Source organism: Chiloscyllium punctatum, chromosome 1 (genome assembly GCF_047496795.1).
Source record: "Chiloscyllium punctatum isolate Juve2018m chromosome 1, sChiPun1.3, whole genome shotgun sequence".
In the NCBI taxonomy this organism is placed as follows: Eukaryota; Metazoa; Chordata; class Chondrichthyes; order Orectolobiformes; family Hemiscylliidae; genus Chiloscyllium; species Chiloscyllium punctatum.
The window spans coordinates 15,543,361-15,564,651 of NC_092739.1; the positions used below are offsets into that span (position 1 = coordinate 15,543,361).

The following is a 21,291-nucleotide window of genomic DNA, read 5'->3' on the forward strand; positions in this document are numbered from 1 at the left end:
TTCCCATCTGTCCCATCACTACTGTCTGCTTTCTGTCTCTCTGAGCCAGTTACAATCCAAGGTACCACTGCCATTTAATCACATGTTGTCAGTTTTGGTAACAGCTCTTTTTCCAAGTCTGTGGATGCATTAACTGCACTAGTATCAGAGCTCTCTGTAATTTCATGATAAACCAGCCCAATTGAGATGGAGTAATCTATGGTTTTCCAAATAACAGTTTTAGCCTAGATTATGTTGTTTAACAGTTTCCCTATGTTGAATTTAAGCGAACTTGCTCGAAGATATTTTCTGCATTTATTGTCGATTGTGGGTGTAATTGCTCTTGAATGAAGTGGTGAGCCATGTTCTTGAACTGCTGCAGTCCATGTGTAGGTGCAACCGTCGTTCACTTTTGTTTTTTTTTAAACTAGGCATCAACATTTATCTCCAGTTTTTGTGACTGCTCCCATGGTTGAAAGATCGTATTCAGAGCGACTGTTGTTTTTAATTTTAAAATTTGCATTGATTGTATTTTCTGTTTTTTTTCTCTCTCTCTCTCTCTCTCTCTCTCTCTCTCTCTCTCTCTCTCTCTCTCTCTCTCTGTCTCAAGCTTACAATTCATGCAATGCAATAAAACTGATTTTTATCTAAAAATTTAATGTGCTAAATTATGTTGATTTGGACTTTATTTTTGATTTGGAGCTTATGCCTAATTGCTACATTTAAAAAAAATAAGCAGGATGCATGATCTATAGTTCAAAAGTTAAGATGGATAGGCATGCTTGTATATTTGTATATTTTTGATGCAGTGACAGTCAGTTGTCACAGAGAATTATAGAATCTGTACAGCGTGAAAGTAGGCCATTCGGCCCACTGAGTTCACGCTGACCTCTGAAGACCAGCCCACCCAGATCAACATCCATACCCCATCCATGTAATCCTGCACATCCCTGGACACCATGAGCAATTTAATATGGCTAATTCCTCTAACCTGCACATATTTGGACTGTGGGAGGAAACTGGAGCACCCAGTGGAAACCCGTGCAGACGTGAGAATGTGCAAACTCCGCGCTGTCACCCAAGGTTGGAATTGAACCCAGGTTCCTAGTGCTGTGAAGTAGTAATACTAATCACTGACCCAATGTGTTGCCCGCCCCATCTCTGCCTATTAAGAACATCCACTATTAAGAATATTCAACACCAATGCAGAGCAGCAGCAGTACGTGTCATCTACAAGAAGCGCTGCAGTAACTTGGAGGTTCCTCCACCAGTATCTTCCAAACCTGTGATATCTGCTCTCTAGAAGTACAAGACAGTGGATGCCTGGGTGCAGGACCAGCTGCAATTTCTCTTCCAAGTCACTCCTCATCATCCTGATATGGAACTGTACAGCTGTTCCTTCACAGTTGCTGGGTCAAAATCCTGGAACTCACTTCATAGCAGCACAGTGCGTATCCCTACATCCTAAAAACAGTAGCAGTTCTAAAGGACAGCTCACCATGACATTCTTGAACTTTAGACTTTTTGAAGTGCTTTGAAAATGCTGCTAGCAAAGTTAATAAATGCAAGTCACTGACAGAAGGTTAGTTATAAAACTTAAAAGCACTTGGTAAAGTAGGTAACATACTGGATTAGTGATTGGCTGACAGACAGAAAACAAGGAGTAGGAATAAGTAGGTTATTTTTGCATTGGCACACCGTGACTAGTAGGATACTGTAGGTATCAGTACTTGGCACCCCAGCTGGCCAAAATATTGTCATTTTGGCCTTGGAAGGAGTCCCATTTGGATTTACAAGGATTATACCTGGACATCTAGGGTTAAATTACAAGGAGACCGTATACAAATTCAGCCTGTTTTGTCCAGAATTTAAAAAGATAAGAGGTTATCTGACTGAAGACTTCAAGATATTAATCTTTGCCTAATTTTGTGTCACAGAATTGTTTCCAATATTTTCCCCACCACTGAAGTGAGACTGACTGGCCCAAGGTTTCCTGGTTTATTCCTTCCTCCCTTCTTAAACAATGGTTCCACATTGTCCTCCAGTCCTCTGGCTCCTCTCTTATGGTCAGACACTGATTGAAAATTATTGCCAGCCTGCTATTTCCTCCCTTCCTCCCTAAAGAAATTGAGGGTTTGGTTAAGAAAAAGAATGAAGCATATGTCCGGTTTAGACAGGATAGATCGAGTGAATCCTTAGAAGAGTATAAAGGAAGTAGGAGTATACTTAAGAGGAAAATCGGGAGGGCAAAACAGGGACATGAGATAGCTTTGGCAAATAGAATTAAGGAGAATCCAAAGGGTTTTTACAAATATATTAAGGACAAAAGGATAACTCGGGAGAGAATAGGGCCCCTCAAAGATCAGCAAGATGGCCTTTGTGTGGCGCCACAAAATGGGGGAGATACTAAATGAATATTTTGCATCAGTATTTACTGTGGAAAAGGATATGGAAGACATAGACTGTAGGGTAATAGATGGTGACATCTTGAAAAATGTCCAGATTACAGAGGAGGAAGTGATGGATTTCTTGAAATGGGTAAAGGTGGATAAATCCCCAGGACCTGATCAGGTGTACCCGAGAATTCTGTGGGTAGCAAGAGAACTGATTGCTGGGCTCCTTGCCAAGATATTTGTATCATCAATAGTCACAGGTGAGGTGTCGGAAGACTGGAGGTTGGCAAGCGTGGTGCCACTGTTTAAGAAGGGCAGTAAAGACAAGCCAGGGAACTATAGACCGGTGACCCTGACCTTGGTGGTGGGCAAGTTGTTGGGGGGGACTCCTGAGGGACAGGATGTACATGTATTTGGAAACGTAAGGACTGATTAGGGATAGTCAACATGGCTTTGTGTGTGGGAAATCATGTCTCACAAACTTGATTGAGTTTCTTGAAGAAGTAACACAGAAGATTGATGAGGACCGAGCAGTAGATGTGAATCTATATGGACTTCAGTAAGGTGTTCAATAAGGTTCCCCATGGGATACTGATTAGTAAGGTTAGATCTCATGGAATACAGGGCGAACTAGCCATTTAGATACAGACTGGCTCAAAGGTAGAAGACAGAGAATGGTGGTGGAGGGTGGCGTTTCAGGCTGGAGGCCTGTGACCAGTGGAGTGCCACAAGGATCGGTGCTGAGTCATCTATATTTTGTCATTTACATAAATAATTTGGATGCGAACATAAGAGGTACAGTTAGTAAGTTTGCATATGACACCAAAATTGGAGTGTAGTGGACAATGGAGAGGGTTACCTCAGATTACAACAGGATCTGAACCAGATGGGCCAATGGGCTGAGAAGTGGCAGATGGAGTTTAATTCAGATAAATGTGAGCTGCTGTGTTTTGGGAAAGCAAATCCAAGCAGGACTTATACATTTAATGGTAAGGTCCTAGGGAGTGTTGCTGAACAAAGAGACCTTGAACTGCAGGTTCATAGTTCCTTGAAAGTGGAGTCGCAGGTAGGTAGGATGGTGAAGGCGGCATTTGGTTTGCTTTCCTTTATTGGTCAGGGTATTGAGTACAGGAGTTGGGAGGTCATGTTGCAGCTGTACATGACATTGGTTATTCCACTGTTGGAATATTGCATGCAATTCTGGTCTCCTTCTTATCGGAAAGATGTTGTGAAACTTGAAAGGTTTCTGAAAAGATTTACAAGGATGTTGCCAGGGTTGAGCTATAGCGGGAGGCTGAACAGGCTGGGGCTGTTTTCCCTGGAGCGTCGGAGGCTGAGGTGTGACCTTCTAGAGGTTTATAAAATCATGAGGGGCATGGATAGGGTAAATAGGCAAAGTCTTTTCCCTGGGGTGGGGGAATCCAGAGCTAGAGGGCATAGGTTTAGGGTGAGAGGGGAAAGATATAAAAGAGACCTAAGGGGCAGCTTTCTTACGCAGAGGGTGGTACGTGTATGGAATGAGCTGACAGAGGAAGTGGTGGAGGCTGGTACAGTTGCAACATTTAAGAGGCATTTGGGTGGGTATTTGAATAGGAAGGGTTTGGAGGGATATGGGCTGGATGCTGGCAGGTGGGACTAGATTGGGTTGGGATATCTGGTCGCCATGGACTGGTTGGAGGGAAGGGTCTGTTTCCATGCTGTATATCTCTAACTCTGAGGTTTACCTTGACTTTCGATCATTTAAAGGATATGAAGATTCAATGATTAAATTAACATCACAACAGCCAGTTGGCTTTGTTACCATTGATAGCAGAGCGGGAGCAGCTGCAGTGTAGAATGCTGTGTTTGCCGAACCTGCAGCTGCACACTCCGATGTGCTGGTATCCTCCATCTGAAGCATCTCCGGAAAGATGGAAGTCTTGCCAGTTTTGTGAAGCATTTAACTGCCTTTATCCAAGAATTGAGATTTCTCTGTGGAGTGATGCTGGGACAGACTGAATTTTGTTTCCAGGTTGGACTTTACTGAAGTACATTTTGGAGAACTGGCTCCTTTCCACTCTATTTTGGAGGGAATGGAGTGCTCACAAAGGACTGTGGATTTAAAAACTTTACTGGTGAATTTTGTTTTCCAGATGGGAGAATTCTTCAAACTCTATTTACTGTAATGAGCTAGTAATTGTTGTTATAATCATTGTATGTTGTGTATCAATAACTTAAATATTGGCTGTCAGAGTCTTATGAAAGCTGATAATGTTCTTGGTTGTCATGAAATGATAAAAGAAGGCACTGGGAGTGTGTGTGTGTGTGTTTGTGTAGCATGTAAGCAGGTAGGAAAGAGTAAGTTCTGAGTCTTGTGAAACAAGAGGTTCAGCTGAGCATAACTCAGATCAGATAAGAACTTGCAGTTAACAGTGGGGTGCTGGAGGAAAGGGTATGGGTTAACAAGGTGGAAAAGCATTCATTAAGAAGAGCCATTTAACAATATTCAAAACATTCAGTATGTAAGGTCAGTTTAACAAGGTGAAAAGTATTCATTATGTAAAGGCAGTTAAGGTTAAGACCATTCATTGTGTAACAGCAGATGGCTTAATCTTTACTGTTGACACTCGCTGATTGTAACGGTCACTCAAACAATATGTATGTTGCGTTATTTGGATGCTCCTCCCTGTAAAATGGCTATATAGTTCATTGAGAGACTGCTATTCTAGAGAAGACTGCAAGTTCTTGTCTCTGTGCACGTGGGCGATCGTTCTCTCTCCCTTCAGGGCCAGGAATAAAGATGAAGAAGGTAAAACTATGTGTTTCTCTGAGCATTTTGCTTCAACTGAGGTGGGTGTGGGATGACACACCTGCCAATATTTATTAGCTTTTATGTTTGCTAGACCACTTGGAACCTCCTCTTGTCCATGCCACCCTCCTTAATTAAGACTGTAAGACAAAGGAGCAGAAGCTAGGCCATTCAGCTCATCAGGTCTGCTCCGTCATTCAATCATGGCTGATAAGTTTCTCATCCCCATTCTCCTGCCTTCTCCCTACAACCCTTGATTCCCTTGACAATCAAGAACTTATTCTTAAATATACTCAATGACCTGGCCTTGATACCCTTCTGAGGCGGTTACTTCCATAGATTCACCACTCTGGCTGAAGAAGTTTCTCCTCATTTCTGTTCTAAAAGGTCTTCTCTTTAATCTAAGGCTGTGTCCTTGGGTTCTAGTCTCTCCTGCTAATGGAAACATCTTCCCAACAGCCACTCTGTCCAAGCCATTCAGTATTTGGTAAGTTTCAATTTGATTTCTACACACACACACACACACACACACACACACACACACACACACACACACACACACACACACACACACACACACACACACACACACACACCCCCAAACCTTCTCAACTCCAAGTATAGACCCAGGTGCCTCAAATGTTAAGCTTTTCACTCCTGGAATCATTTTTATGAACCTCCTCGGAACATGCACCAGGTCCAGTCCATCCTTGCTGAGATATGAGGCCCAAAACTGCGCACAATACTCCAAATATGGTCTGATCAGAACCTTTTAGAGACTGAGAAGGACATCCCTGATTTTATATTCAAGTCCTCTCAAAATAAGTGCCATTGTTGCATTTGCCTTCCAAACTACTGACTCAACCTGCAAGTTTACCTTGAGAGAGTCCTGGTCGAGAACTCCCAAATCTCTTTGCACTTAAGACTTCTGAATTTTCTTCCCATTTAGAAAATAGTCCATGCCTCTGTTCTTCCTACAAAGTCCATGACCTTATACTTTCCCACAATGTACTCTATCTACCACTTTTTAACCCACTATCCTATGTCCAACTTCTTCTGCAGCCTTCCCACTGCCTCAATGCTACCTGTCTCTCTACCTATCTTTGTATTGTCTGCAAACGTAGTCCGAATGCCCTCAGTTCCTTCATCTAGATCGTTAATGTATAAAGTGAAAAGTTGTGGTCCCAACACTGAGCCTTGCGGTACACCACTTGTCACCAACTGCCATCCTGAGAAAGGCCCTTTTAGCCCCACTTGGCTTTCTACCATACAGCCAAGCTTCTGCCCATGCTAGCACCTTGCCTCTAACCTTGCCATGGGCCCTTATCTTGCTCAGTAGCCTCCTGTGCAGCGCCTTGTCAAAGGCCTTCTTGAATTCCAGGTAGATAACATCCTTTGGCTCTCCTTGGGTCTAACCTACTCATTACTTCCTCAAAGAATTCTCGCAGATTTGTCAGGCATGACCTTCTCTTGACGAAACCACGTTGATTCTGCCCTATTTTACCATATATACTTCCAAGTATTCTGAAATCTCATCCTTTACAATGGATTCTAGAATCTTACCCATAACAGAGGTTAGGCTAATTGGTTTGTAGTTTTCCGTCTTTATATTACAATGGAACCTCGATTATCTGGCATTCGATTATCCGGCAAGGTCACAAGGTCCCGATACTCTGCTAAACTGGTATCCGGCATTCGATTATCCAAGCAAAATACTCCCCGCCCGTGTTGCTCGGATAATCGAGGGTTCCTCTGTATATCACAGTCCTCCTCTTTACTAACATTGCCATTCTTACTTGTGAACATGGATACAAAATATTCGGTTTGAACATTTCCCCAAGTCCATGCACAACTGACTCCTCTGATCCTTAATGACCCCCACCCTATCTCTAGTTATGCTTCACATATCGATGATTTGTAAATGAGGACCAAATGTAATATTTCCAAGCTTGTGGATTCTACTTAGTAAAGTGAGAGTGTGTGAGGAACATGTAAAATGGCTTCAGGAGAATTTGGACAGCCATCACGAATGGGCAAGAACGTGGTAGATGGAATGTAATTTTGAGAAATGAGCTTGGCCACTGGTGGGAGAGACACGTGCAAAGTATTTCTTAAATACTTTGGAAAGAACAGATGTACCAAGTGCCTTTGGTGTTCTTGTCAATATGTTCATGGAAGCTAATGGACAGGTGCAGCAAACTATTAGGAAGACTAAGCAAATGTTAGCCTTTAATGCAAGAGAATTTGAGTGCACGTGCAGCTTCAGTTGGACAGGAGCTTGGTTAGATTGCACCTTAAGTACTGTGTGTGCTGTTTTGGTCTCCTTGTAGAGTCATACAGCACCATAGCAGATCCTTTGGTCCAACCAATCCATGCTGGGCAGCACGGTGGCACAGTGGTTAGCACTGCTGCCTCACAACGCCAGAGACCCGGGTTCCATTCCTGTCTCAGGTGACTGTCTGTCTGTGTGGAGTTTGCACATCCTCCCCGTGTCTGCGTAGGTTTCCTCCCACAGTCCAAAAAAAACGTACAGGTTGGGTGAATTGCCCATAGTGTTAGGTGCAGGGGTAAATCTAGGGGAATGGGTCTGGGTGGGTGTGCTTTAGCGGGTCGGTGTGGACTTATTGGGCCGAAGGGCCTGTGTCCACACTGTAAGTAATCTAATCTAGTAATCCCAAACTAAACCAGCGCCACCTGCCTATGCTTGGTCCATATCCTTCCAAATGTTTCTTATTCATCTACTTATCCAAATGTTGTCCTCATGTTGTAGCTGTACCTGCGTACACCACTTCCTCTGGAAGTTCATTTCATACACAAACCACTTTTTTTTTAACTGCCCCTCCTTTTGCTCTCACCTTTAAAAATATTCCCCCTAGTTTTGAAATCTCCAAACCTAGGGAAATTCACCTTATCTATACCCCTCATGATCTTATAAACCTCTTTAAGGTCACCTCTCAACCTCCTCTGCTCCAGCTGAACAAAGTGCAAGCCTATTCAACCTCTCCTTATAACTCAAACCCTCCATTCCTGGCAACATCCTGAGAATTTTTTTCTGAACCCTGTTCTACTTTATAATATCCTTCCTATAACAGGGTGAACAGAATTAGACACAGTACTCCAGAGTGCACTTTACAAATGTCCTGTGCAATCTCGACATGATGTTATACACCTATACAAAAAGGACTGAGCAATGGAGACAAGAGTGCTAAACGTCGCCTTATCTGCGCTTACTTCGTAATGTAAACTTCAAAGGAATATGTACCTGAACCCCTATGTCTCCGTTCCACAATGCTACGTGAGGCCTTACTTTTAATTGTATAAGTATTCTTTCTTCAGGAAGCATGCTGTTACTATAAATGGAGTGCCACAGTCTCACTGCACTTGCAGGACTTTACATTGCAGAGTGATTGGGCAAACTGGACTTTTGATGAATGAGTGGTGTCTCACTTGAAACCTACAAAATGTGTAAAGAAATACACAGGGTAGATGCTGGTAAAATGTTTCTTGTCATTTGGAAATCTAGAATTAGGAAACACAATTTAAAATTGGGAGATGCCATTTTGATCCAAAATGAGAAATTCTGTTTACTCAGAGGGTTGGGAACCTTTGGAATTCTGAAGGCTGTAAGAGCTGAAGTCTTTGAGTATGTTCAAGGTTGAAATGGATAGATTCCTGATCAAGTTGGGCCGAAAGGCCTGTTTCCACACTGGATGGATTCTATTCTATGGTTTACAGGGTTATGGGAGGGGCTGGGTAAAAGGTAATGATCAACCATGATCATTATGAATGGTAGGACAGGCTCAATGGGATGAATGGCCTACTGTTCTGATATTCTTATGTTCTACAGGACAATATGGCAATTTATGTGCAATAAATGTTGGTCTAGCCAGCAAAGTTGACAACCTATGAGCAAATGAAAATGAAAAACTGTGTAGATTAAAATCATCCCTAGGATTGCTGTGTACAGTTTTGGTTGCTTATGTGAGAACAGACATAATTGCATTTGAAGCAGTTCAGAGAAAGTTCGTTCATTCATTGGTTCCTAAAATGAGCTAGTTATCCTATGAGAACAGATTATCAAATTGTATAGTACAGAAAAACCCTTCAGCCCATCAAGTCTGCACCAACAAAAAAATGCTCCCAATCTACACTGGTCCCACTTTCCATCACTTGGCCCACAGCCTCGAATGTTATGAAATTTCAAGTGCTCATTCAAGTACTTTTAAATGTTGTCAAGTTTCCTGCCTCACCACCGCTCCTCCTCCTCCTCCCCTTCCCCCCCCCCCTCCCCCGGCCAGATTCCCACTATCCACTAGGTGAATATGGTTTCCTCGAAACCCCTCTAAGTCTCTTGCCTTTCATCTTTTAAAATTTACACCCTGTTGCTATTAAGCTTTCAACGAGGATAAGCAGATGTTCCCTATCCACGTTGTCTGTTTCTCATCATGTATACCTCAATTAAGTCCCCTGTCCGCCTTCTTTGCTTTAAGCAAACTACCCAAACTTATCCAGCCTCTTTTTGTTTTCAAAGCTAATCCCAGACAATAGCCGAGTGAACCTCCTCTGCACAACATTCTTCTTATGGAGCGGTGACTAGAACTGCACTTAGTTTAGAAGAATGATGAGTGACTTGTTTGGAACATAAAGCACTGAGTGAACTTGACATGTGGATGCAGAAACCATGTTTCCCTCTTGTGAGAGAGACGAGAACCAGGGGACATAGTTTAAAAATAGGGAGTCTCCCATTTAAAATAGAAATGAGGATTTTTTTTTCCTTCCTTGGAGAGTTAAGAATCTGTCGAATGATCTTCTGCAGAGAATGATGATGGCAGTGTAATTGACTATTTTCAGACAGAGGCTGACGGGGGTAGTGAAGTGTGGGCCATACTTGAAGTGTGCGCAGTGTGGTCGTCTTAGTATGTGCATTGGAAGTGGTTCAGAGGGAGTTTATGCGATGAATGCCGGAATGAGTAGAGGTCCAGGAAGGGCATTCTCCTCTCTAAACACTGGAGTTTACAAGACCATAAAACAACTTGATTGAAACATGTAGGATCCTGGAAGAGGTCTTGACAGGGCTTATATGGAATGGATGGTTCTGCCTGTGGAGAATCTTGAGGTAGTCACTTTCAAAATAACGGGTCACTCATTTTAAGCTAGAGAAAGAGATTTTATTTCTCACAAAAGGTTTCATCTCTTTGGAACACTCTTCCTTGAATGCTGGTCACTTTTTTTATTAGGCTTTTTATAATGTTTTCTTCCTCCCGGGAATGTGTGTTATCAAAATAAACTTATTTTATGAAACAGCAATCATCCTTTGCCAATAGGCTTTACTGGAACAACTTGACTCAGCATGCAGCTTGTTCCAGATCACTTCCTTCAGTACTATTGCCAAAATGTTGTTAAGGGGCTTGTAGGAGAAAGTGAGGACTGGCAGATGTTGGAGATCACAGTTGAAAAGTGTGGCGCTGGAAGAACACACTGGGTTAGGCAGCATCCGAGCAGCAGCATAAGCCCTTCATCAGGAATGTGGGACGAGGGGGAAGTGGGGGCTGAGAGATAATTAGGAGTGTGGGAGTGGGGCTGGGGAGGGGTGTGTGGGGAATGTAGCTGGGAAGGCAGGAGGTAGACACAGGTAGGGGGTGATGGTGATATGTTGGAGGAGAGGGTGGAGCGGATAGGTGGGAAAGAAGATGAACAGGTAGAACAGTTCAAGTTGGAGGGTTGGATCTGAGGTGAGATGGGGAGGAGGATAGATGGGGGGTGGGATGGGAGTTTAGTGGGAAGAGGTGTAGTCAAGGTAGTTATGGGAGTCGGTGGGTTTGAAATAGATGCCCATGTTGAGTTGGTTGCTGGAGATGGAGACTAAGAGGTCCAGGAAGGGGAGGGAGATGTTGGAGATGGTCTAGGTGAAGTTGAGATCCGGGTCGAATGTGTTGGTGAAGTTGATGAACTGTTCAACCACCTCGTGGGACCACGAGGTGGCACTGATACTATCATCAATGTAGTAGAGGAAAAGATGGGGAATGGTGCCACTATAACTGCGGAAGATGGATTTTTCCACATATCCAACAAAGAGGCAGGCAAAGCTGGGGCCTATGCAGGTACCCATGGCTAATCTTTTGGTCTGAAGGAAGTGGGAGGATTCAAAGGAGAAGTTGTTGAGGGTGAGGACTGCCAATCGAATGAGTGTGTTGGTGGAATGGTACTGGTTGCGTTGGTGGAAGAGGAAAAAACATAGGGTTTGGAGGTCTTCGCCATGGCAGTTGGATGTGTACAAGGCCTGGGTGTCCATGGTCAAAATGAGGCATTGGCAGCCAGGAAAACGAATGTCATAGAGGAGGTGGAGGGTATGGGTGGTGTCACAAATGTACGTGGTGAGTTCCTGGACCAAGAGGGACAGGACAGCTCAAGATATGAGGAGATACGTTCAGTGGGGCAGGAGCAGGTGGCGACAGTGGGTCGACTGGGGCAGTCAGGTTTGTGAATTTTGGGTAGGAGGTAGAACTGAGCGGTGCAGGGTTCTCTGTCTGAGGTTGGAGGCTGTAGGTGGGAGATCCCCTAAGGTGATGAGATTGTGGATGGTCTTGGAGATGATGGTTTGGTGATGGGAGCTGAGGTCATGATTGAGGGGACAGTAGGAGGAGGTGTCTGTGAGTTAGTGCCTGGCTTCAGTGGTATCAAGGTCGATGTGCCAAGCCATGTAGTCCACTCAACACTCAGTGTCTTCAGCTATTCTCTGATATCAAATTAGATGATAGATGAGCATCTATCATGTTGAGGATCTCTGAATTGAGATGAATCCACTTGGCTCTCATGGCTGAAGAAGAATGGAAATATTCCACCCTTGTCTTTTGCATTGATGTGCTGTGCTATCCACCAACTCGGTGATTAAGGATGGCGAGATTTGTGAAGCTTCCACTTCCTATTAGGTCTTAATTGACCAGTACAACACATGACTGGATGTGACAGGATTGTGAAGCTATTGATTGTGTGATTGCTTGGCCCGGTCTATTGGTTGCTACCTTTCTGCTAAGCATGAACATAAGCCTATTTTGTAGCTTCAACAGATTGACAACTCATTTTTAAGTAAGCCTGGTGATGTTTCTGAATGCCCTCTTTTACTTTACCATCAACACTGGTTCAGTTAAATGATAGTGATGTCTGTCTAGGCTGTGACAGTCCAGGCTCTTGAAGATCATTCTGGTGCTGATGACCCACAAGAATGCCCAGTTTTGAGTTACTGGTTTGCTTGAAGTCTATCCCATTTAGCATGGTAGTAGTACAACACAACTTGATGGCAATTGTGCTCAGTGTGAAGACATGGCTGTATATCTGTCAGAACTATCTGTTAACTCCTACTGGTTCCATTTATGAATGGATATGTTTGCAATGGGTAGATTGGGGATGGAGTAAGTTTTTCTCCTTTTTGTTCTTTTGCCAACTGCCACAGACAGAGTCTAGCAGCTATGCTCTTTTAGGGCTCTGTTAGCTCCATCTATAATGTTAAAAGATTAATTTGGACTAGCTCTCTGAACGTTAATGTAATATTAAAAGTTTAAATGGCATTGACTCCACATTCTGGAAGTGGGTAAGGATGACATTCATGCAGGAATGCAGATGACTCCCTCTACATTTAGAAAGTCATTTGCTGCTACTACCCTACTATAATCAAATTAAACTGTCATTCGATCTCTTGCTTTCAGATATGCTTTCATAGCCATCCCCTGAAGCTAGGCCATATCACACCCACATTGTCTTGGGGAATCACTGAGTCAGGAAAACATCTATATAATGATTCCCCGAGATTAGGGCATTTACATTTATATTATCTCTGAGGATGATCTCATCTTACCATTGTACTTGGGGTAACATGTGACTGAGGGAGTGGCTGGGGGAGTTTTCTTGAGTGACATGTGACTGTGAGGGAGTGGCCAGAGTATCTGTGAGCATTTCCAACTGACCTGTACAAAGGGGATGTGTTTTCTTTGTTCGGGGCCTCTTTGACTCGATCTCGCAGACCTGAGAGGGGTGGTGGGGGGGGTCGTCACCTGGTTTGTACTGGCTTTAATAAACTTTAACTGTTCGCAGAAGTTGGTGTGTGCAAATTGCATCTCTGGGAGAGAACCTAACACATCGGTTGTGGTGCAGCCAAGCTATTCTTGGTGGACTTTTGAAGTCCTCCACTCGGAGTACAATCAAATTGTCACCCTGTGCCTCCTGCAAGTGACCTTCAACGTGGAAGATAATTGATTCGTCATCTCTGGGGTTGTTACTCTGTTGGCAATCCTTGCCCATGTTTGGTCTGCTGCTAAGTTCATGGGCTTCAGAGTCAATGTTGAAGTTGCAATAAGTCCAACTCCTATTTTCCTCATTAATGATTTACTGTATCTGCATGCTAACTTAGTGATTCATTTACCAGGATCCCCAGAAACTCCCATATCTGAGTTCTGCAAACTCTCTGTCCAGTTAAATGAAATGCTGCTCTTTAATCTTCTTTCCAACATAGCCCAATCGTGTTTAACAAACAAAATTAAGGATAGTATTACAACATGAGGACTCATGTAAAGTTGCTAGAAATAGGAGCAAGCGCGAGGACTTGAAGCAATTTAGAGTTTAGCAGAGGTGCAACAAGAGATTGATTGATTTGGGAAGCAAGTAAGCTTATGAGAGCAAATTTGCAAGCAATGTTAAAATGCTTCTGCATGTACGTTTTTAAAAAAACATTTGTTAAGCCAATTGTAGTGCCATCACTGTCTGAAACACAATGGAGAATAAGGAAATGACAGCAATTAGCAGCTACCTTTTTGCTCTGTTAACAAAAACAACCCCCAAAAGTGTGAGGGGTGCAAGGGTCATGGCTAGGAGATATTGAAGCAAATTAGTATTTGTAAAGAAAAATAGTGTAAGAGAAAGTAATGGGACTTACCGCTGACAAATCCGGGAATGATAATCTGCATGCCAAGGTAGTGAAGGACATGGAAATATTGGATATGTTGGTTGTTATCTTCCAAATTTTTGTAGCATCTGAAATAGTGCCAGAAAAAAGGGAGTTTGACGGGGGAACTGATTGAGGTTTACAAAATCATGAAGGGTAGAGACAGGGTAGATAGAAACAAGCTTTTTCCCAGGGTGAAGGATTCAATAACGAAAGGTCACCCTTTCAAGGTGAGAGATGGAAAGTTTAAGGGATACACGCGGCAAGTATTTCACACAGAGGGTGGTGGACGTTTGGAACGTGTTGCCAGCAGAGGTGGTAGAGGCAGGCACGGTAGATTCATTTAAGATGCATTTGGACAGATGCATGAGTAGGTGGAGAGCAGAGGGATACAGGTGCTTAGGAATTGGGCGACAGGTTTAGACAGTGGATTTGGATTGGCTCAGGCTTGGAGGGCCGAAGGGTCTGTTACTGGGCTGTAAATTTTCTGTGTTCTTTGTTCATATTCGAGAGTTGCAAATGTCATCCTGCTGTTTCTTTTAAAAATAGGATGGAGGGAGGGAGAGAGCCAGGAATTACACAGAATAATTACATATTTAACATCAGCAGTAGTAAAAATGCTGGAATCTATTAGGAAGGATGTTATAACAGGACATTTAAATGACATCAGTATTACTCAAAGTCAACATAGGATTGTAAAATGGAAATTGTCTGATAAACCTACTGGAGTTCTTTACTGGATATAATGTGTAGAATAGATAAGAGGAATCACTAGATATGGTGTGTTTTGATTTTCAGAAAGGTTTTGGGGGAAAAAAAATCCCCAGTAATCTCTTTGGGAATCTATAGCTTGGGTACCAGCTATTCAGTGTATGTCAGTGATTTGATAAGGGAGTCATGTGTAACACTTCCTAATTTGTTTGACAGCATGCTTTCAACTAGTTTTGTAAGTTACAAGTATGTGGCAGATGCAGGAAAATGAAGATAAATGTGAAACTGTGCCCTTTGGTTGGACAAGCAGAATGGCAGATAATTGACTAAATAGTGATAGATTTGAAAATATTGAATATAAAAAGGAAGGCAGTGTCGGTGTACACCGGTCATTGAAAGCAAATCTGCAGTGCTTGAGGAGTTATGACAAATAGTATATTGGCCTCCATTACATGAGGACTTGATTACTTTTTAATATGATTAATTTGTATTTTGTTTCAGTGACTCCGATTCTACGTCGTCATCGTCATCATCATCTTCACTGTCTGTGTTTGTATTGTCAGATGGTGAAGATGATGATCAGGAGCAAGGAGGAAAGAAAAAACCCCAACCAGTCAAAACAAAGGATGAACTGCTATTGGAGGTGGGTCCTGGCTTCGAATTTCATTGACTTTGTGGAGTTCAGTGGTGATTAGAAAAAAATCTTGATGATTTCAAGTTGCTCCCTATTGTTTTATTGCCTTAGATTCCCAAGGATTTTCAACGGTAGTAATTGATAGTCATACACTCAAAACAATTATTCTCTTCTCTTGCTGAGCTATCTTTGGCCTGTGTTCTCAACTAACAGGCAATATATGTTGTTAAGTACTTTGCATAGGTCAATTTACATCAGTCTTGACTGTATGAGTATGTTGTTAATTGGGAGGGGTTACTGAGGAGGTTAGACCAGTATAAACTGGATGGATTAAACCTGGGTATTACCCAGGCCTGATGCTCTAAGGATAGTATGTGGTTGAATAGTTGTGGAGAGTTTAAATTGGCAGTAGGTGAGAATCTAAGCTAGCAGTCAGATGAAGGCGAATTAAAGACCAGAGCAAAAGATAGAAAAGGAACAAGAGAAGTGATAGGCATAGGAATCAAAAGTCAGAATCAAACAAGGCCACAGTGGGGGTGATTTAAAAAAAAAGTGGGAATGGGGCAAGGAATATTAAAATGACAAGTCTTAAGTCTTTGTGTCTGGATGAATGGAGCATTCAAAATTAAGTGGATGAATTAATTGTGCATACAGATGTACACAAGATATATTTGGGATTAAGGAGGCATGGCCATAGGGTGGAGAAAGTGAGGATTGCAGATGCTGGAGATCAGAGTTGAAAATGTGTTGCTGGAAAAGCGCAGCAAGTCAGACAGCACCCAAGGAGCAGGAGAATCGACATTTCGGGCATGAGCCCTTCTTCAGGAACGGGGTGACCAGGGATGGGAGCTTAAGATTCATTATTTAAGAAGGACAGACAAAAAGGAAAATGTGGTGAGTTGCATTACTCGCTAAAGAGATAAAAACAGTGTCTAAGATAATGTCTTTCCTCCATAATGTGTTTGGGTACAGTTGAGAAATACCAGAGGCAAAAAAAAATTATGAGGGTGATATATAGTCTATGTAGTGGCTAAAATGGCATCAAATAGGAAATCGGAGATGCTTGCAGTAACGAAGCACCCGTAATTATGGTGACTTTAATTTGTGTATAGATTGGGGGCATCTAGTTAGCCATGATACCAAAGATGAATGATTCCTGGACTATTTCTGGGATGTATTCCTAATCGGTACATTTGAGAAACCAACTAGAAAACAGGCCATTTCAGCTTGGGTATTAAGCGATGATGAATAATTGGTGATGTCGTTGAGACACCCCTTGGGGATAAGCGACCATAATATTATCGAATTCTTCGTCAAGGTTGAGAATGAGGTAGTTAATTCTGAGATTTAGGTCCTGAATCTTAATAAGGGCAACTGCAATGATATGAGTCATGAATTGGCTGTGATGGATGAGGAAATGTTACTAAATGTTAGAGGTATAAATTGTTTTGTCACCTGTGTTCTCACTATTGCTTATTTCAGAAGGCAAGTTATAACCGATGCAAAGTAGCACTGTTTGATATGTATATTTATATTTTCTTCTCTGTGGAAGAACTTTTCTTTCTATGTATTTTCCAATTGAGGTGAAGTGCTTACTAGATTTTACTTGCGCAATCCCATCCTCTGCCTGAAAGCTGAGTAAATTAGCACATTAGTACTTTGCATACTTGAATTAACTTGCACTCGTGATTGCAGCTCTGAGATTTGGAATAAAGTTATCTTTTGGTTTCTGTATAATAACGTGTTGGTTGACGATTGAAGTGAGCTCATGGTAGAGCTGATATGATAATACGTAAAATGTACGTGGCAATGGTATTTGGTTTTCAATGTGTTTAAAAACTCATAAACGTGATTTAGAAATGTCACAGTAAATGAAATTATGCAACATCAGTGTGGAGATTCAGTAATTTTTCTTCTGTTGCAAAACGAGCCACTTTGTGTATGATTCTTCTGTGTCCTGATTAGAAATTAAGAATTTGCTGGAAACTTTTACTTATGGCATGACATGGTACAGGGGAAAGCTTATCGCTTATAGATTTATTGATATGGACATTGTCATATACAGAGGATCATTGATTATCTGAGAGAGATGGACAGCACTATTTCGTTCGGTTAATTGATTTCCTCTAGGGCTCGGAGTTTTCTGTGAAGTCTGCTCCCCGTTCAGGAGACTAGGCAGCATCACACTGCGCACAAGACCCAGCCCCCTGGCTGCCCTCAACCCCATCCGCTCCCACCCTGCACCCCGCCCCCAACCCCGTCCACTCCCATCCCACAGCAAACTGCTGCTGCTGCCTTTGTGGGTTAAGTCTCCAAATAGTGTGCGCGCGCGCACACAACATTTTGACAGGTTCCACCTCTGCCCTGTACAGGCCTGTGTTGGAGTCTGTGTGGGAAGGTGGGCGGGGTTTAGGGTACACCCCTATGTAGAATTCTAGGGAAAGTGTTGAGGGGCAGGGGAGAGAGAGAGAAGGCAGATGGTCAGTCATTTGGCAATGGTACCTAGACTGTCCAGGACTGTCCAAAGCAGCATTTCAGTGAGCACAGTTTGTTTTTCATCATTGCACCCATAAACAAAAGACGCGATCAGGGTTGACGCAGCTCTTTGACGTAATGTTTCTATTGGGACCTTCGGATCCCCTTCGGATAATCTGACATTCGGATAATTGATACTTGGATAATGGAGGTTCCTCTGTATATAATTTTTATGACCCAGTTCAGCCTAATGTTCTATAAATAAGGGAAGCACCATTTGTAGATGTTGATTTCTGCTGTTAATACATCTTCAATGGCTGCAAACTTAAAGAATTTCTGTGAACAGTTTTAAAAAAAAAACGTCTTGAGTATCTTCAAGATGCGGTAGATTGCTGAAGAAATGACCAATTTTGACAAAACTTTTCAATTTGCGTTCATCCAACAGTTCGCAAGAAATCCCAAAGTAAAGGGAAAACATTTACACTCGGCGAAAGTGCTAATTAGTTGACAATGGACTGTGATTGGTCGAGGTGTTGCCACGAGGGATGTACCACATAATAATAAAATGACAGTTAACTGTCAATCTTTGATTTTTTTTTAATTTGGCGGCTTGGTATCTGGTTAGAACATTGCCATGAGAAGTTAACCTGTGAATGGCTGACCCCTCTATTAAGTTGAAGCAACGCTGTGTTTAACTATTCCTTCTGTTTGTAAAGAGAAGGACCCCTTTTATTAATATAGCTTCCATTATGTGGAAATGTGCTACCCTACAAGTCTGATTGACAACCGTAGATTCTTTGGCAGAGTAATTCTTAGCATGCTCAGAAATTTTCAGCAAATGTTGTCCAAGTGGAGGTTAACAACCAATGTTGGACAGTTTTTGAATTTTGCAAGCGCAGGGTAGTTACGTACAGAATGCATCTTGCGTAATGTGAGGAGCTGAAAGGATGTATTGTTTGATGTAATGTGCAGAATATATTATCTAGGATCACCAACTCTGAAATTCATATACCCCATTTCTCATTTGCATGATGGGCAGAAGGTCTTGTCGGCATGATGCAGCAACATATTCACATGAACGCCACTTGTACTGCTACTGCATGTAGCAGGGTGAAGCAGATAGCATCATCTTTTGCTTAAATCTTTATGATAGATTACCATGGAATGTTAATGTAAGGTAGACTGGGCACTTTGTGGGATCAAAAATGATGGCCATCGTAAACATGGCAGCATGATGGTACGCACTGCTGCCTTACAACACCAGGTTTGATTCCAGACTTAGGTGACTGTTCAGAGTGTGTACATTCCCCTGCTGTCTGAGTGGGTTTCCCGTGTGCTTTGGTTTCCCCTCTCAGTCCAAAGGTGTGCAGGTTAGGTAGATTGGTCGTGCTAATTTGCCCCATAGTGTCCAAAGATGTGCAGATTAGGTAGATTGGCAATGCTAAATTGCTCCATCGTGTCCAGTGATGTGCAGATTAGGTGAATTTGCTACAGTAAGTATGGTGTTACAAGGATAGGGTGGGAGGGAGTGGCTTACACTTGGCACAGAGATCTGTGTAAAAAGCAGCCAGAAAACACTTGATTTTTCAGCAGAACTTTGAAGATTGACACTTCAGGAGGTACATAGGTCAGAAAATGTGGTAAAGATGTCAAGAAGTGTTTCATCCTGGTCTGCTGCTAACTCTCCTGGATAATAACATTTGGACTAGGCAAAAGTGAGGACTGCAGTGCTGGGGATCAAAGTCTAGATTAGTGTGTGCTGGAAAAGCACAGCAGGTCAGGCAGCATCTGAATAGCAGGAAAATCGACATTTCAGGCAAAAGTCCTTCATTATTGCTGATTGAAGGGCATTTGCCCGAAACATCGATTTTTCCTGCTCCTCTGTTGCCTGATCTGCTGTGCTTTTCCAGCACCACTCTAATTTAGACGCTATAAACATTTGGAGTTACTTACAGAAACCAGGGTAGTGAAAGACACAGCTATCTCATAGAGTCAATAGAGAGATACAGGAGCAGAAACAGACCCTTTGGTCCAATTTGTCCATGCCGATCAGGTATTCTAATCTAATCTAATCTACTCCCATTTGGCAGCACCCGGCCCATATCCCTCCAAACCCTTCCTATTCATATACCCATCCAGATGCCTTTTTAAATGTTGTAATTGCGCCAGCCTCCACCACTTCCTCTGGCAGCTCATTCCATACACATACCACCCTCTGTGTGAAAATGTTGCCCCTTAGGTACCTTTTTATATGTTCCCCTCTCACCTTTAATTCTTTCTAATGTTGGACACCCCCACACCTTGCAAAAGACTTTATCTATTTATCCTATCCACACCCCTCATGATTTCATAAACCTCTATAAGTCACCTGTCAGCCTCCGATGCTCCAGGGAAAACAGTCCCAGCCTGTTCAGCCTCTCCCTGTAGCTCAAACCCTCCAACCCTGGCAACATTCTTGTAGACCTGAACCCTTGCAAGTTTCACAACATCCTTCCAATTGGAGGGAGTCCAGAATTGCACAAAATATTCCAGAAGTCGCCTAATGTCTTGTACAGCCACAACATGACCTCCCAACTCCTATACTCAATACTCTGACCAATAAAGGAAAGCATACCAAATGCCGCCTTCACTATCCTATCTATGTGCGACTCCACTTTCAAGGAGCCATGAACCTGCACTCCAAGGTATATTTGTTCATCAACATTCCCCAGTACCTTCGCATTAATTGTTTAAGTCCTGCTTTGATTTACCTTTCCAGAATGCAGATCATGGAGCACATATATTAAAATCTTAAAGAGCTGTCAGCCAAAAGAATTAACTCTGTTGGTTTGAGAGGAGGCAGTGTCCAAGTCACCATGTAATGACATGTTGTACTTTGTTTTCGTTTTTTCTTCCTTTTTATCACTTGTTTGCAACTTGGCTTTTCTTATGGAAACTAGAATAAAGGCATGTATATTGAAAGTAGATGTCTGCCAAACTGCTACTGTGTATGCTTTAGAGCATGTGGAACCTTTTTTGACAAAACGTAATTCTCTCTTCACAGCAATTTGGATACAAGCATCGACTCATATCGTTTCTAAATACATTTTTTTCCAAAATTTAAAACATTTCCCTCAAATCATTTTGAATCTTTTGAGGTTTGTGAACAATGTCCTGTTTTAGCAAAGACTTGATTTCTGGTGAGCCTTTCATGGGGCCTGGGCAGGTGTTCTGGATGATGGTAGCAGGGGAGTCACTGAGCATTAATTGCTGATGGTTACTATCGCTGGTCTCCCAGAACCATCATATCACAGAGACAAAGTCATTTCTCACTGGGAAGCCTCCAGGCGTATATCAGACTCTGGCTTGTTCACCTGGGGCTTCGGAACAGCACTGC

The 21,291-nt window shown here is 42.5% G+C and overlaps 1 protein-coding gene across 3 annotated transcripts in view; it reads left to right on the forward strand.

Annotated features, from left to right (window-relative positions):
• naf1 (nuclear assembly factor 1 homolog (S. cerevisiae)) overlaps positions 1 to 21,291 on the forward strand; it is a 258,554-nt gene that overhangs the window by 34,311 nt on the left and 202,952 nt on the right. For all 3 annotated transcript variants that reach the window (XM_072572957.1, XM_072572784.1, XM_072572871.1), the window contains exon 3: positions 15,308 to 15,449. In XM_072572957.1, the coding sequence (XP_072429058.1) occupies positions 15,308 to 15,449 (142 nt within the window). The remainder of the gene's footprint in view (positions 1 to 15,307; positions 15,450 to 21,291) is intronic.